At 44.9% G+C, this 12,535-nt stretch overlaps 1 protein-coding gene across 4 annotated transcripts in view; it reads left to right on the forward strand.

The window, feature by feature from the left end:
- The first annotated feature begins 4,571 nt into the window (after positions 1-4,571).
- Positions 4,572-12,535, forward strand: part of ATG16L1 (autophagy related 16 like 1) — a 30,336-nt gene continuing 22,372 nt past the window's right edge. For 2 of the 4 annotated variants that reach the window (XM_075003989.1, XM_075003990.1), the window contains exons 1-5: positions 4,575-5,842; positions 6,884-6,977; positions 10,385-10,490; positions 10,982-11,055; positions 11,254-11,505. In XM_075003989.1, the coding sequence (XP_074860090.1) occupies positions 5,728-5,842; positions 6,884-6,977; positions 10,385-10,490; positions 10,982-11,055; positions 11,254-11,505 (641 nt within the window). In that variant the 5' untranslated portion in view covers positions 4,575-5,727. Of the gene's footprint in view, positions 5,843-6,883; positions 6,978-10,384; positions 10,491-10,981; positions 11,056-11,253; positions 11,506-12,535 lie in introns of all 4 variants that reach the window. The other 2 variants (XM_075003992.1, XM_075003991.1) reach the window with 2 other exon arrangements.

The following is a 12,535-nucleotide window of genomic DNA, read 5'->3' on the forward strand; positions in this document are numbered from 1 at the left end:
TTTCAAGGCCATCAAGAAGATTTTATTCAAGTTATGGAATTTTGCTAAATGTGTAGGCATGGGCAGTGAGTGAAGCTGCTGCTTGGGCAGGCAAGTTCCAGAGCCTATGGCCCTTCCCGTGCACCACCCCTGCTGTGCACAGCACCCGGCCCATGCCCCACTCCCTTCCCACTGTCTCCCTCTTCTCTCTGCTCACCCCTTCCAGCAAAATCCCTGAACCCAAAGGTAGCAAATGACATTTGAAAAAAACCCACCTCTTTCAAAATTTCTTTCTGAAGAAAATGGAACATGTTTTCCACTGCAAGCCAGACTGTGAAGACTGGACATGCAGAAAGGAATTATTAGCACTACATTTGGGAATAAAAATGTCAGTCGGAGGTTTTTTTGATATACCCTTAAGTTTGGAAACACATTTTAACACAACCATGTAGTGAAATTCCACAAACATCTTGTTATGAAAATCACAAAAAAATTAATTAGTGCTCCTGTTTTTTTAAAAGCAATTAACTTTGTTATGATCACACTAAACTACTATGAGTGATTGAAAAAAAGACATTATTTTAACTTAGTGAGTTTAAACATAGTCATCTGGAACGACTTCTTTCTGAAGGACTTATGCATATTTAAAATATTAAATCAGCTTAGAAACACCAATGAAGACAATGCAAAACAGAGAAGGGCTGCATCATGTATTCCATAATATTAAATGTTGTATTCAGCTGGACAGCTGACTTGCCCTTTCTACACAGTCTTTGCATATAAATCTCTGACAAACTTCAGGTGATATATAAAAAAGAAAAAGCCATGACTGACATTTTTATTCCCACATTTGGTCACCAACTGCAATGAAACAAGACTACAGCTTTAATAATAGTTCCAGCTCATCTCAGCTGATTTCTTTCCCACAAAAGGACAGTTACTATTATTTTTGAAACCGTCTAAGGAATTGTCAAAGAAGGCATGATGGGCTGAATCACAAAAATCCCCTTAGGGTTGTCTCCCAGTGTGCTGATCAAGACACTGATGCCATCTTCCTGCCCTGAGTCTCTCCACCATCCTGTCCTGCTGCAATAGAAGTTCTGGTCTGCTCTAGTCAAGGCAGAGTTGGGATCTCCACCCCACGCAAAGCAACACAGACAGAGAACCAGCTCAGCTCTGGAAGGCTGAGCTATCAGGGCTCCAAGGTGGATCCAGCCTGCTGGCACTGGACATTAAAAAGGTCATAGAACAGTGTTTAAACTAAAAGATGGGGGAAAGCCGATTGGTGTGGAGGAGCATGTGGCTCGGACAGAGACTTCTCTTAGAGGAGAGTCCATTGATAGAGATTCTCTAGGGTTTAGTCAGAAAAAGAGGATGAGCGGTGATAAATATGCACCAGATCTGACAAGAAACATGTATAAAAGAATCTAATACTTTAGGGAAGGGCAGACAAATAAACAGTGGTAAATTTTTAAAGTGCTTCTACACAAATACTAGAAGTCTAACTCATAAGATGGGTGAACTAGAGTACCTCGTATTGAAGGAGGAGATTGACAATAAAAGGCATCACACAAACCTGGTGAAATGAGAACAATTAATGAGACACACTCATATTGGGATATACAATATATCGGAAGGACAGAATTACAGACCAGTAAATCTAATGTCAGTACCAGGCAAATTAGTTGAAACAATGGTAAAGAATAAAATTGCCAGAAACATAGAACATAATTTGTTGGGCAAAAGTCAACATGGTTTCTTTAAGGGGAAAATCACGTCTTACTAATCTATTAGCATTCTTTGAAGGGGTTAACAAACAGGCAGACAAGGGAGATCCAGTAAATATAGTATACTTAGATTTCCATAAAGCCTTTGACAAAGTCCCTCACTGAAGGCCCTTGTGTAAATTAGGTTGTCATCGGATAAGAGGGAAGGATTCATTCATGGACTGAGAACTGGTTAAAAAACAGGAAACAAAGGGTAGGAATAAATGGTAAATTTTCTGAATGCACATTGGAAAAAAATAACTCCAAGTATACCTACAGTATGATAGGGGCTAATTTAGCTACAGCTTATCAGGAAAGAGATCTTGGGGTTATCATGGATAGTTCTCTGAAAACACTCATGCAGTGTGCAGCAGCAGTCAAAAAAGGAAATAGGATGTTAGGAATTATTAAAAAAGGGATAGAAAAATAAGACAAAGAATTTCTTACTGCCTCTATATAACTATGGTATGCCCACATCTTGAATACTGTGTACAGATGTGGTCACCTCACCTCAGAAAAGATATTTTGGCATTTGAAAAGGTTCAGAAAAGAGCAACTAAAATGATTAGGGGTTTGGAATGGGACCCATATGAGGAGAGGCTAAAGAGACTGGAACTTTTCAGTTCAGAAAAGAGGAGACTGAGGGGGGATATGATAGAGGTATATAAAATCATGAGCAGTGTGGAGAGAGAAAAGTTATTTACTTTTTCCCATAATACAAGAACTAGAGGACACCAAATGAAATTAATGGGTAACAGGTTTAAAATTAATAAAAGAAAGTTCTTTTTCACACAGTGCACTGTCAACCCATGGAACTCCTTGCCAGAGGACGCAGTGAAGGCTAGGACTATAACAGAGTTCAAAAAAGACTAGATAAATTCATAAAGGTTAGGTCCATAAAAGGCTATTAGCCAGGGGGTAGGTATGGTGTCCCTGGCCTCTGTTTGTTAAAGGCTGGAGATGGATGGCAGGAGACAAGTCGCTTGATTATTGTCTTCAGTCCACCCCCCACCCCTCTGGGGCAGCTGGCACTGGCCACTGTTGGCAGACAGGATACTGGGCTAGGTGGACCTTTGGTCTGATCCAGTAATGGCCATTCTTATGTTCTCACCACCCACGAAAACAACCCCCCAAACAAATGCATCTTACTCTGTGTAAAAATTTTACACTGAGAAGGCTCATAAGGATGCCCACTCCCACCTTTTATCAATGAAAACGAGATATGCTCAGGGCTTGCTCATCCCCACGTAACAATCATTCACATTGGGCTTGGTAATAAACAAAAGTGTTTTTATTAAGTATAAAAAGTAGCATTTCAGAGGTTGCAAATGGAAACAGATCACAATAAGTTACTAAGTTAAAACAAATAAAATCACCAACTAGTTCTAATATGAAGAAACCTGTTACAGGAAAGTCCTTACCCTAACCACTTCATCTAAACATCTCTTTCATTAGCTAAGCAGCCTCTTAGCGTGCCTTTCTCTCTGTACTTCATTCTAGCTTGTTTTCCATAAGAGCTCTTTAAGCATGGTATTTGTGAGAACATTTTTGAAAAGCAGCTTCTTCCTTTTCAGCGTCAGTCATCCATCCTAGAAAGGCTTGCCTGTACATCTGGCCCGTAGCTGCAAACCCTCCTAAAGGAGATATAGCTCATACAGGTTGTACCTCTCTAGTCTGACACAATCTTGCCTGGCAACATCTGTAATCCAGCATAATTTTAGTTAGCCGGACAACTGTTTATCATGGCTGTGGCCATGTATCCCATGATCCCATAAAGTTTGTTTGCAGCTACCAGCCCTGGCCCTCAGTGTTCTGTGTTGTTACTTAGCTGTAATTTACCCCCAAATGTCTTCTAAGCACACAGTAAGCAGTGAAAATGTTTGCAATTCTGCTACACGATATTGACCTCCTGTGGTCCAGCAAATTCTCTCATCTGACACTGATCAGGTCCTGAGGGTGCAAGACTAGAGAGGTTCAACATGTAGTAACAAAAAAGTGCTTTTTGGCAGGAGAGTGGATACTGATTCACCAAGCAAAACAAGCTCTGCCAGCAACTGCATGGTTAGGGTGCTAGAACTGTATCTGCACTAGGAAGACCCCTAAAGCTGCATATGCAATAAGGCACGTGTTGGTATACTTTTATGTCACTGGGCATGCACGTAACTTACACTGACATAAATACCAGTGGAAGAGCTTTTCCTGCCGACATACGGATGGTTTTATTACCCAAGGGCTACGTCTACACTAGTCTTTTGTTGACACAAATCTGACAGAGCAGCTACACACAAAACGTGTTCTCTCGAAAAAAAGCTGCACACCCGCTCTGGGGACCTTGTGCTGCCAGAGCAGATCTGCGATGAGATGATGAGACCTCTCAGCAGAGGTTCTCCCTGAACATCTCTTCCCGCAGCAACTTCTGTACAGCGGTGCTTCTAGTGTAGGCGCAGCCACGGGCGGAGAGCTGCCCTAGCGCCTGGACGCACCAGCCCTGAGCACAGAGAACCCCAACAACGCCCCCAAGGGCCACTGACTACAAGGGCCAAGCCGCCAACCACTCCGGCCTTTTGCTAGAAAAGTCAGCGCCTGCCAGCCCCCCGCAACCTCCTCCCATGATTCCCCTGCCAATCACCACTCCCCTGTCCTCCCGCGCCCGCCAATCACCGCTTCTATCCCGCCCACCACCAATCCCCTCTTCCCTTTCTCCTGCCCAGCTCCAGGCGCCAATCACCTTTACCCGGTCTTCCCGCGCCAGCTCGCGTGAGCCAATCACCACTTCCCTCTTTCCCACCCCCACCCCCCGCCCAGCCCGCCTGCGCCAGTCACTCTGTTCCGGCCCCCCCACAGCAAACGCTGCAACAGCCTCGGGGGGCGCTTGGGCCTATGCCCAGCCCCCAGGAAGCGGGGAGGCTACACTCTGTGACGCCGGCGGCTCCATTCACCTCGCGGTCCCCGCTTCTCCGCAACGCTCGGTACCACCCCAACATGGCGATGACCTTCACCTTCTTGTGCCACTTCCAAGATGGCGGCGCGGCGAAAGCCCGTCCCTCCCTACCGCTTCTAAGATGGCGGCCCGGGAAGGCCCCGTCAGTGCCGCGCTATGCCGGGGTGGCCAGTGCGTTCGCCGGAGAACGAGTGCGGCTCACCCGCAGCGAGGCCAGCGAAGGCGCCGCCCGTGTGACAGAGCCGAAGGTGTCCTCCACTGCCCGGTCTGGGGGCGGGTGGAGGCTGCTGTCCGTGCCGGGCAGCCCGGCGGCGGCGAGGAGAACCCGAAACGGCATCGGTGTGCGACGCGGAGCTGTCAGGACCCCGGTGATGTGCGGATGGGGAGAATGGCGCCGGTGGGGAGCGGCCGAGCGGGACAGCGACTGTGGCCCGGCTAGGGAGGGGCGGTGAGAGGCCCCCTCCTGTGAGAACTCGCCGCGGAGCCGTTCCTGGGCTCCTGCTGAGCCTGTCACTTCTCACCCCCCGTATCGTTGTCAGCTGCCCCAGCCTTGCTGCCCGCTGCCCCACGCCCTGCTGCCCGGTGCCCGCTCCCCCCGCGCCCTACTGCCCGCTGCCCCACGCCCTGCTGCTCGGTGCCCGCTCCCTATGCCCCCGGACTTTGCCTTCCCCAGGCTGAGCACCCGCAATTCCTCCCTTGCTTCCCGCTTGTGCCTTGCCCCGGCCCAGGTGGTGTGCCTGACTTCCCAGTCACTCGCTTGCCCTTACTCGATTCCCATAGTCTGCAGGTCTCTTCGCTGCTAGAGTGGGGCTCGTCCAAGGTGACTAGTTCCTGCTTCCTCCGCACTACAGTGTCTGGTCCTGTCTGCCGTCTCTCTCTGCCTACGTGCCCTTCTCAAGCCCCACCTGAAATCGCAAGGCCCTGATTACCAGGAAGTCGTGAGGCTCTGCTTTTCAGGGTCTTTGCAGCAGGAGTGACTTGCTTAGCTTAGTTCTGCTCAGATCAGGAGAAAACGGGGACACTGAGACTAGTGTTGGTGAGATGACTTCTGGTCTCCGAGCTGCGAGTTTCCCCACATGGAAACGTCATATCGCAGAGGAACTGAGGCGACGGGACCGGCTGCAGAGACAGGCCTTTGAAGAGATCATCCTTCAGTGTAAGTGTGGAGTTAATTATGTTTTGTTGGTCAACTGTAGTGGCACACTTCTAAACCAGTGGTGGGTAACCTCTGGCCTATGGGCAGCATAGGGCCAACTGGAGCTCCAGCTGTGGCCTGCAGACCCCTGGCTGCCCTTTTCCCCAATGCACCTCTCATGCACTGGAGCACAGGAGCTGTGCACTTCCTATGCTTCTCCCTCTCTCCCAACACTTTCAGAATAGTTGTGAATTGCCTGATTTGTGTTTGGTCCCCACTCCTCTCTCAGAGAGCTGGCGTTTCAGCCCTGTGAGGTAGGGGCAGAAGTGAAGACGTGCATGCTCTGAAAGTGCATGAAATGTGTGGAGGTCGTTGGACAGGGGGCCACGTGTGGAACCCTAATGAGCCGCAGGCTGCTGTGGTGAAAGAGGGCCACTCATATGGCCCATCCACTATTTGTGGTTGCCCATCCCTGTTCTGGACCATAACTATCTTGATTCTCTCTGTTTTCCACAGTTCTCAAAGTTGTCAAAGTTATAAGCATCTGAAAAGGGAGTTATTATTGAAAATGTTGTGCAATCTTGGCCTTTATATTTAGCTTTTCACTTTGAGCCTGTGTTTTGGTCATCTTTTACCTGTGCTTGCAGCATGAACAAATAGAAACAATTGATGCTCCCCAACTGTCATGCTACAATGCTAGCCTTAACATGTTACTTATTCAAGGGCTGGTTGTATTTTGCAAGATGTGCTTTGGTTTTCTTTGTCTAGAATGGGTTCAAAAGTGGATCCTTCACACCCATATGCCCACAAGAAGTCACACTCCCATTGTTGAGAATAAGGGCTACTTCTGAATAAAGCTTTCTAGAATTGGTTCATACTATTTTAGTTTCTGAGAGGTTATTAAATTTTGCCAAAGTCAAGGCAAGGTGCATGTGTCAGTGTGATATAGTGTCATGATGAGTTGATGTAAGAATAACTTCAAGGTCCTGAAATCTTGTAAGTGAGGAAAGTTGGTTTTGTTTCTTCCTTGTTTTTTTAATTGCACTTTCTTGCCTTGTTTAGACAACAAGCTCCTAGAGAAGACTGACCTCCATGCTGTGCTGGCTGACAAGCTGCAAGCGGAAAAATATGACTTGCAAAGCAGACATGAGATCAGGTATTTGCAGTTCTTTATTTGGGGAGATGAATATTTCAGTCAGCTGTTTCTCAGGCATCAAAACATCATGCGTATACAATCAGTCTTTGTAGCAGGGGTGGCCAACAACTTTCACAGGGGGCCACTCAGAGAATGTTGGTAAGTGGTTATGGGCAGCACTTTTCTGTTATGTTAAAGGAGAGAGTGAGGGGTCTGATATGGAGTTTGGGTGCAGGAGGGAGTCCTGACCATAGACAGGAGTCTGTGAGGGATTTGGGTCCAGGAGGGTTTGGACCTGGAACAAGGTTTGGGGTGCTGAATGGGATGTCTGGTGTAAGCTCTGGTTCTGGCAGGGAGGTGCTTACCTTAGGTAGCTCCTGGCCAGCGGTGCAGTGGGACACTCAGGCAGGGTTCCTGCATGTGAGGGTGGTCCCATGCCACTCAGAAGGGTGAGCTGCTACTGGCAAGCATGTCCCCATGTGTTGACATGTAAGCAGTCATTGGGGTATTGTATTAAAAGAAACAAACAAACTAGCCCTCATTTTGATTCAGTTTTAACCTAAAACCAGGAACACTTAATATAACTGGGTCTAAGTTCAATTTTTAGATGGTAAGAAAAAGCGGAGAACTTTTCCAAACTACATAAAATTGTGCTGGCAAGAGGGGGTGTTAAGGAACTACAAGTTGAACCTCTCTTGTCTGGCCCCCTCAGGACCTGACCGGTGCCGGACAAGAGAATTTGATGAACAATGGGAGCTCAATATTTTCTGGAACATTACCCACACTTCAGTGGTTGACTGGGATCTTGGAAGACATTTAGGAGTAAATTAGAGCAGAATAACAGCACAGAACTCTGACAGCCAGGACTGGTAGCGGTAAAGAAATTATGGGACCACAGGAAATTTGACTTCACCCATGATAAGTAGTCATATAGCTATCTAAAATCATACTGGATTACAGAGTTTGGTGGATGAGAGAGTTCTGGATTAAAGAGTTTCAAGCTGTACTTGATTCTGTTTTTATAGATTAGTCTGTTAATGGGTGGGAGGGAAAGGGGGTAAAGGGGACCAGTAAGTAGAGTGACAACTTGTAAACTAAAACAAAGCAGTTAGTAATTGTTAGAAAATTGCACTGGGTTCTTGTGTTCACCTTAAGTTAGGACTCAACTGAAGTAGCTCCTTTGTGCAGTTCCCCAAATCCTCTGAATTAGAATGAAATGATTGTAAAGTAACAATCAGAACTGACATTGAAAACATGTTGGCTGTGCCTATGCTAGCAAGTTGTTTTGAAAGATTTTTTGAAAGAAGGGAGTTCTTGCAAAAGATCTCACAGAATGTCTAAACACGAAAAGTGTTCTTTTGAAAGTAAATTGAAAGGATATGGTGCTCCTTTCAAAATCACTTTCTTTCCTGTTTGAGGAAGAGCACCCCCTTTCGAAAGCTCCTGTAGATGCTCTGCAGGCCCTTTTTTTTCCAAAAGAGCAGACCTCATGGGCCTGATTTTTCAATCCCTGGCCTGCTCTCTCGAAAGAGTAGGGGCTGTGTGGATGGTCTTGTATGAAAGAGCAGATCACTCTTTTGATCCGCTTTTTTGTGTGTGGATGCACTTTCGAAAGAAGTTCTCTCAGAAGAGATCTTCTGGAAGAGATTCTTTTGAAAGATCTCTGTAGTGTAGATGTAGCCTTCATTTATAGGAAAGTGCAAAGTCACTTTCATCTTTGACTTAGAAATAGGCAAAAACAAACAAACAAACAAAAAACCTGAGGCAAAATAGTCTAGACTGGGGTGGCCAACAGGTGGCCCAGGGGCCAGAATCTGGCCCATGGAGCCTTTTCATCTGGCCTACAGAGCCAGCAGCAGCACCATTTTGAAAGCTAGTTGGGCATCTCTAAGCCGCATTTGGCTCTTTAAAGAGCCATTTGCGGCTCCGGCCGCTCGCTTCCCCTCTGGCTTCCTGCCCTGCCACACTGAAAGAGCAGAACTCAATTTAATTGGTTTAATGGCCAGCAGGAGGGATCCGGACATTAAACCAATTAAACCGAATTCCATTATTTCAGCGCGGCAGGGCAGGGAGTTGTGAATACTGCCCTGTATGTCGGGGAAGGGAGTAGGAGGGCTGTGGGAGGGAGCAGTACAGGGGCAGTAACAAGGAGATGGTGGCTGAGCAAAGGAGCAGTGGGGGGGAAGGGATGCAGCAGCAAAAGGAGCTCCTGTGTAAGGTAAGTTAATCCTGGGTTTGGGGCTGCGAGGGGTTTAAACCTGGGGGCGAGGTGCGGGCAGGTTGGCACTGAGAGGGGTCTAAGTGTAGGGGTGGGGGAGTGCATTTTGGGGCTATTTTGTGTTCATCCCCCAGAACATGTAAAAAATTGCCACATGACTCTCGATGAAAAAAGGTTGGCCACTCCTAGTCTAGACATAAGAAGCTGTAAAAGGGGGAAGAACCTTTCCACAGACAAATGGTTATGTGGAGGAGACTAGGGTTAAATAACTAAGAACGCCGGGAGAGAACAGCAAGATTCTCGAGGAATAGGTCCCAAAAAGGAAGGTTTTGTTGTATAACCTCAACTGCTGTGAGAGTCATTGGAATTCTTGGAGTATAATGATGATGTGAGAAAGCAGGCAGCCGCAGCTCTGTGTCTTGTGGTGGGGAGAACAAGTTCAGGAAATGCAAGAAGAGATGAAATCTTTGAAGGGCAGTCAGGGAGACAGTGTCAGGATGTGAGTGGAAGTGATTGTGTATTTGAAGGCATACCACTGAGTAAAACGTGGAATTACACGACAGGGGTGGGTACAACTTCATGAAGGCTGTGGCCTTTTGGAAGGGGCATGTTGATGAGGGATTTCAGAAGGTTCTGATGAAGTGCTGACCTGAATATGCAGCGTCTCATTAGCATAATGGAATGATTCGAAAGTTAATTAAATGAACTGAAAATCTTAGCCGAGGATTATGGTGTGATAGTTGAATACTTCTCTTGCCCAAAAGAACAACTTCCTTCCGCTACATGTCTTAAAGACTGAAGATGTCATGTTTTTTCATTCAAGGAAGCAGTGTGAGTGAGGAGCAGCATATGTCTACTTCCAGGATGCAAAGATCTTTTTTTTTATGTTGTAGACTTCTTGACAGAGATTTTTAAAAGTTATTATAGGATGTGTTTGATGTTTTAAACTTCATGCCTGGCTAGATCTGGCAGTTGTAATGGAGTGATGATGATATATACAAAGACCATGAAGAATTTATAAATATACATGAGGCTTCCCTTTGTAATAAATTTCAATGGAGGGTAGTTGTTTGGAGGGTTTTAACTCTGTGTAAATACATTCAGACATTAAGGCAAATTTGAAATTTCAGGAGCTGATATGAGGCTAACTAGGCAGCAGGTCAGAAGCAATCAGGTTCTAGCTTGTGAAATCTCCCCTCTAAAATTCCAGTCTAGGGCATGATGGTGCAAGGAGTGAAGTTCAATTGCAGGAAATAGCCCAGCTGAGGATTAAACATCAGGAGGAGCTGACCGAGCTGCATAAGAAGCGTGGTGAGGTAAAAAAAAGTCCTTTTTCATGTAATGTGTGGTTTACTTGTGGTCCTTTGTAAGCGTGGTCTCTCTGTGCTATAGTTATTTTAAATATACTGGATTCCGATCCTCTTTCTTTCTCTTTGCTATTGTAAGATTTAAACTTCTGCTATGTTTTGTGATATTTTAAAAAAAGCAAAAATTTCTTCCTAATATTATCCTCTGCTTTCAGTGTGGCTATGTCCAAAGGATCCTGTTTCCTTGGCAGGACTAAGATACTAAGGAATAGTAACAGTGAGGACTACTACTAGTAGGAGCAGACTTCTCTCTCTAATACAGTCTGCTAGTCCTGTGTCCAGAACTGTTTGCTGGCTTTGAAGAAGAGGAAGTTTGGAAAGATACCCTTACTACTTATGGAGTTGGAGTGACTCATTCTGACTGGGAGACAGTCAATGGCTCATGTCCTTGCATTTTTTGTAATTCTTTTCTTTTTTTTTTTTGTTTTTTTCCTTCCTAGTTGGCCCAGTCAGTGATTGATCTGAATAATCAAATGCAGCAGAAAGACAGAGAAATGCAGATGAATGAAGCCAAGTGAGTAAGAGCAATTTTCTTCATGATATAGAGCATGAGATTTCTGGTCAGGTGTTGGCTTTGTATTACTGTAGTGCCTAGGAGGCTCAGGATGGGAGAGGACCCTTTTGTGCTGTTCACTGTACAAACACAGACCAAAATGAGTCTTGGCCCTAAAGAGCATTTTTCATTGTGGTGTTTATGCTGGTGCTCTTCCAGGATTGCAGAATACTTGCAAAAGATCTCTGAGCTGGAAACAGAGTGCCAGGAACTGCGCAGCAAACTGCAAGATCTTGAGCGAGCCAATCAAACACTGAAAGATGAGTATGATGCCCTCCAGATCACCTTCACTGCCCTAGAAGAGAAACTGAGAAAAACTACTGAAGACAACCAAGAACTGGTTACTCGTTGGATGGCAGAGAAGGCTCAGGAAGCTAATCGGCTCAATGCAGAAAATGAGAAGGACTCAAGGTGAGATACCACAATTCAATAAAATAAATGTGTTTGAGTATACCAGCCCTAGACTGAACATTGTCTTGTCTACTCTGACATTTAAGCCAAAAAAAACCAGAGAGAGAGAGAGAAATCTGGAATATTCTTTGGGGGGAAATAATTCTCCAAGAGTTTTAGTGTTAAACAACTACAAAAATGATGTTCCACTATTTCCTTGGGAAACTATTCTAGCCTAATAGATCAAACAGTTGAAATCTATCTTCTGATTTCACACTTAGGTTTCTTGTGGCTGTATCACATCTGGGCACTCCTAGTTTTTACCTCCTTGCATGAATGTAAACAATTTCTTCATTTCCTGTTTTTCTAATTTCAGGGTGAATTAATTTACAGCAAGACTTTAAATCACATTTTAAATCAAGGTTCCCTCTGATACTAGTTCATGTATTTCTTAAACAATGATGCAAATGTGATCACTTAAAATATGTTAATTTACAGTTCATTATAACATTTTATAACCTTTAAGAGGGTATATTTTGTGTAATCTTTTAAGATAACTTGATTTTTACTAATTTAGGAAATAGCGCATAGTATTCGTTACCTGTGTCAAGTAGCAGATGCAGCTGCAGCAGCACATTAGAAATGGTAGGAACTAAATCTCCCCCACCCCCCTACACAAGCACTTTATTTTATTAAAATAAATTTTAAATGTTCCATAAATATTTCAGATTTGCAATTACAGCCATCTCTAGAGTTGCTTTCTGATGACTGTCTTTAAACCATTTTTTCTTCCTTCAAATTTTATTAACTCTCTAACTACAAGTTCTCAGAACACTAATTGTACAGTGTCCTTAAAACTTCTACAACAACCTCTCATCTTCCACACTCCTTCTGTCATTTTGATTCATAGACTGAAACAGAAATACAAGTTTTCCTGCTTTTTCAGCTCCCGGTTGATTTCTTAGGTTTGAGTCAATTCCAAATGATGGAAAGTATTCTCTATACCTGCAGAAGAAGCTACTGCTGTGAAAAGTTGGCTAAGCAACTGAGG

Source organism: Carettochelys insculpta, chromosome 10 (genome assembly GCF_033958435.1).
Source record: "Carettochelys insculpta isolate YL-2023 chromosome 10, ASM3395843v1, whole genome shotgun sequence".
Taxonomy (NCBI): domain Eukaryota; kingdom Metazoa; phylum Chordata; order Testudines; family Carettochelyidae; genus Carettochelys; species Carettochelys insculpta.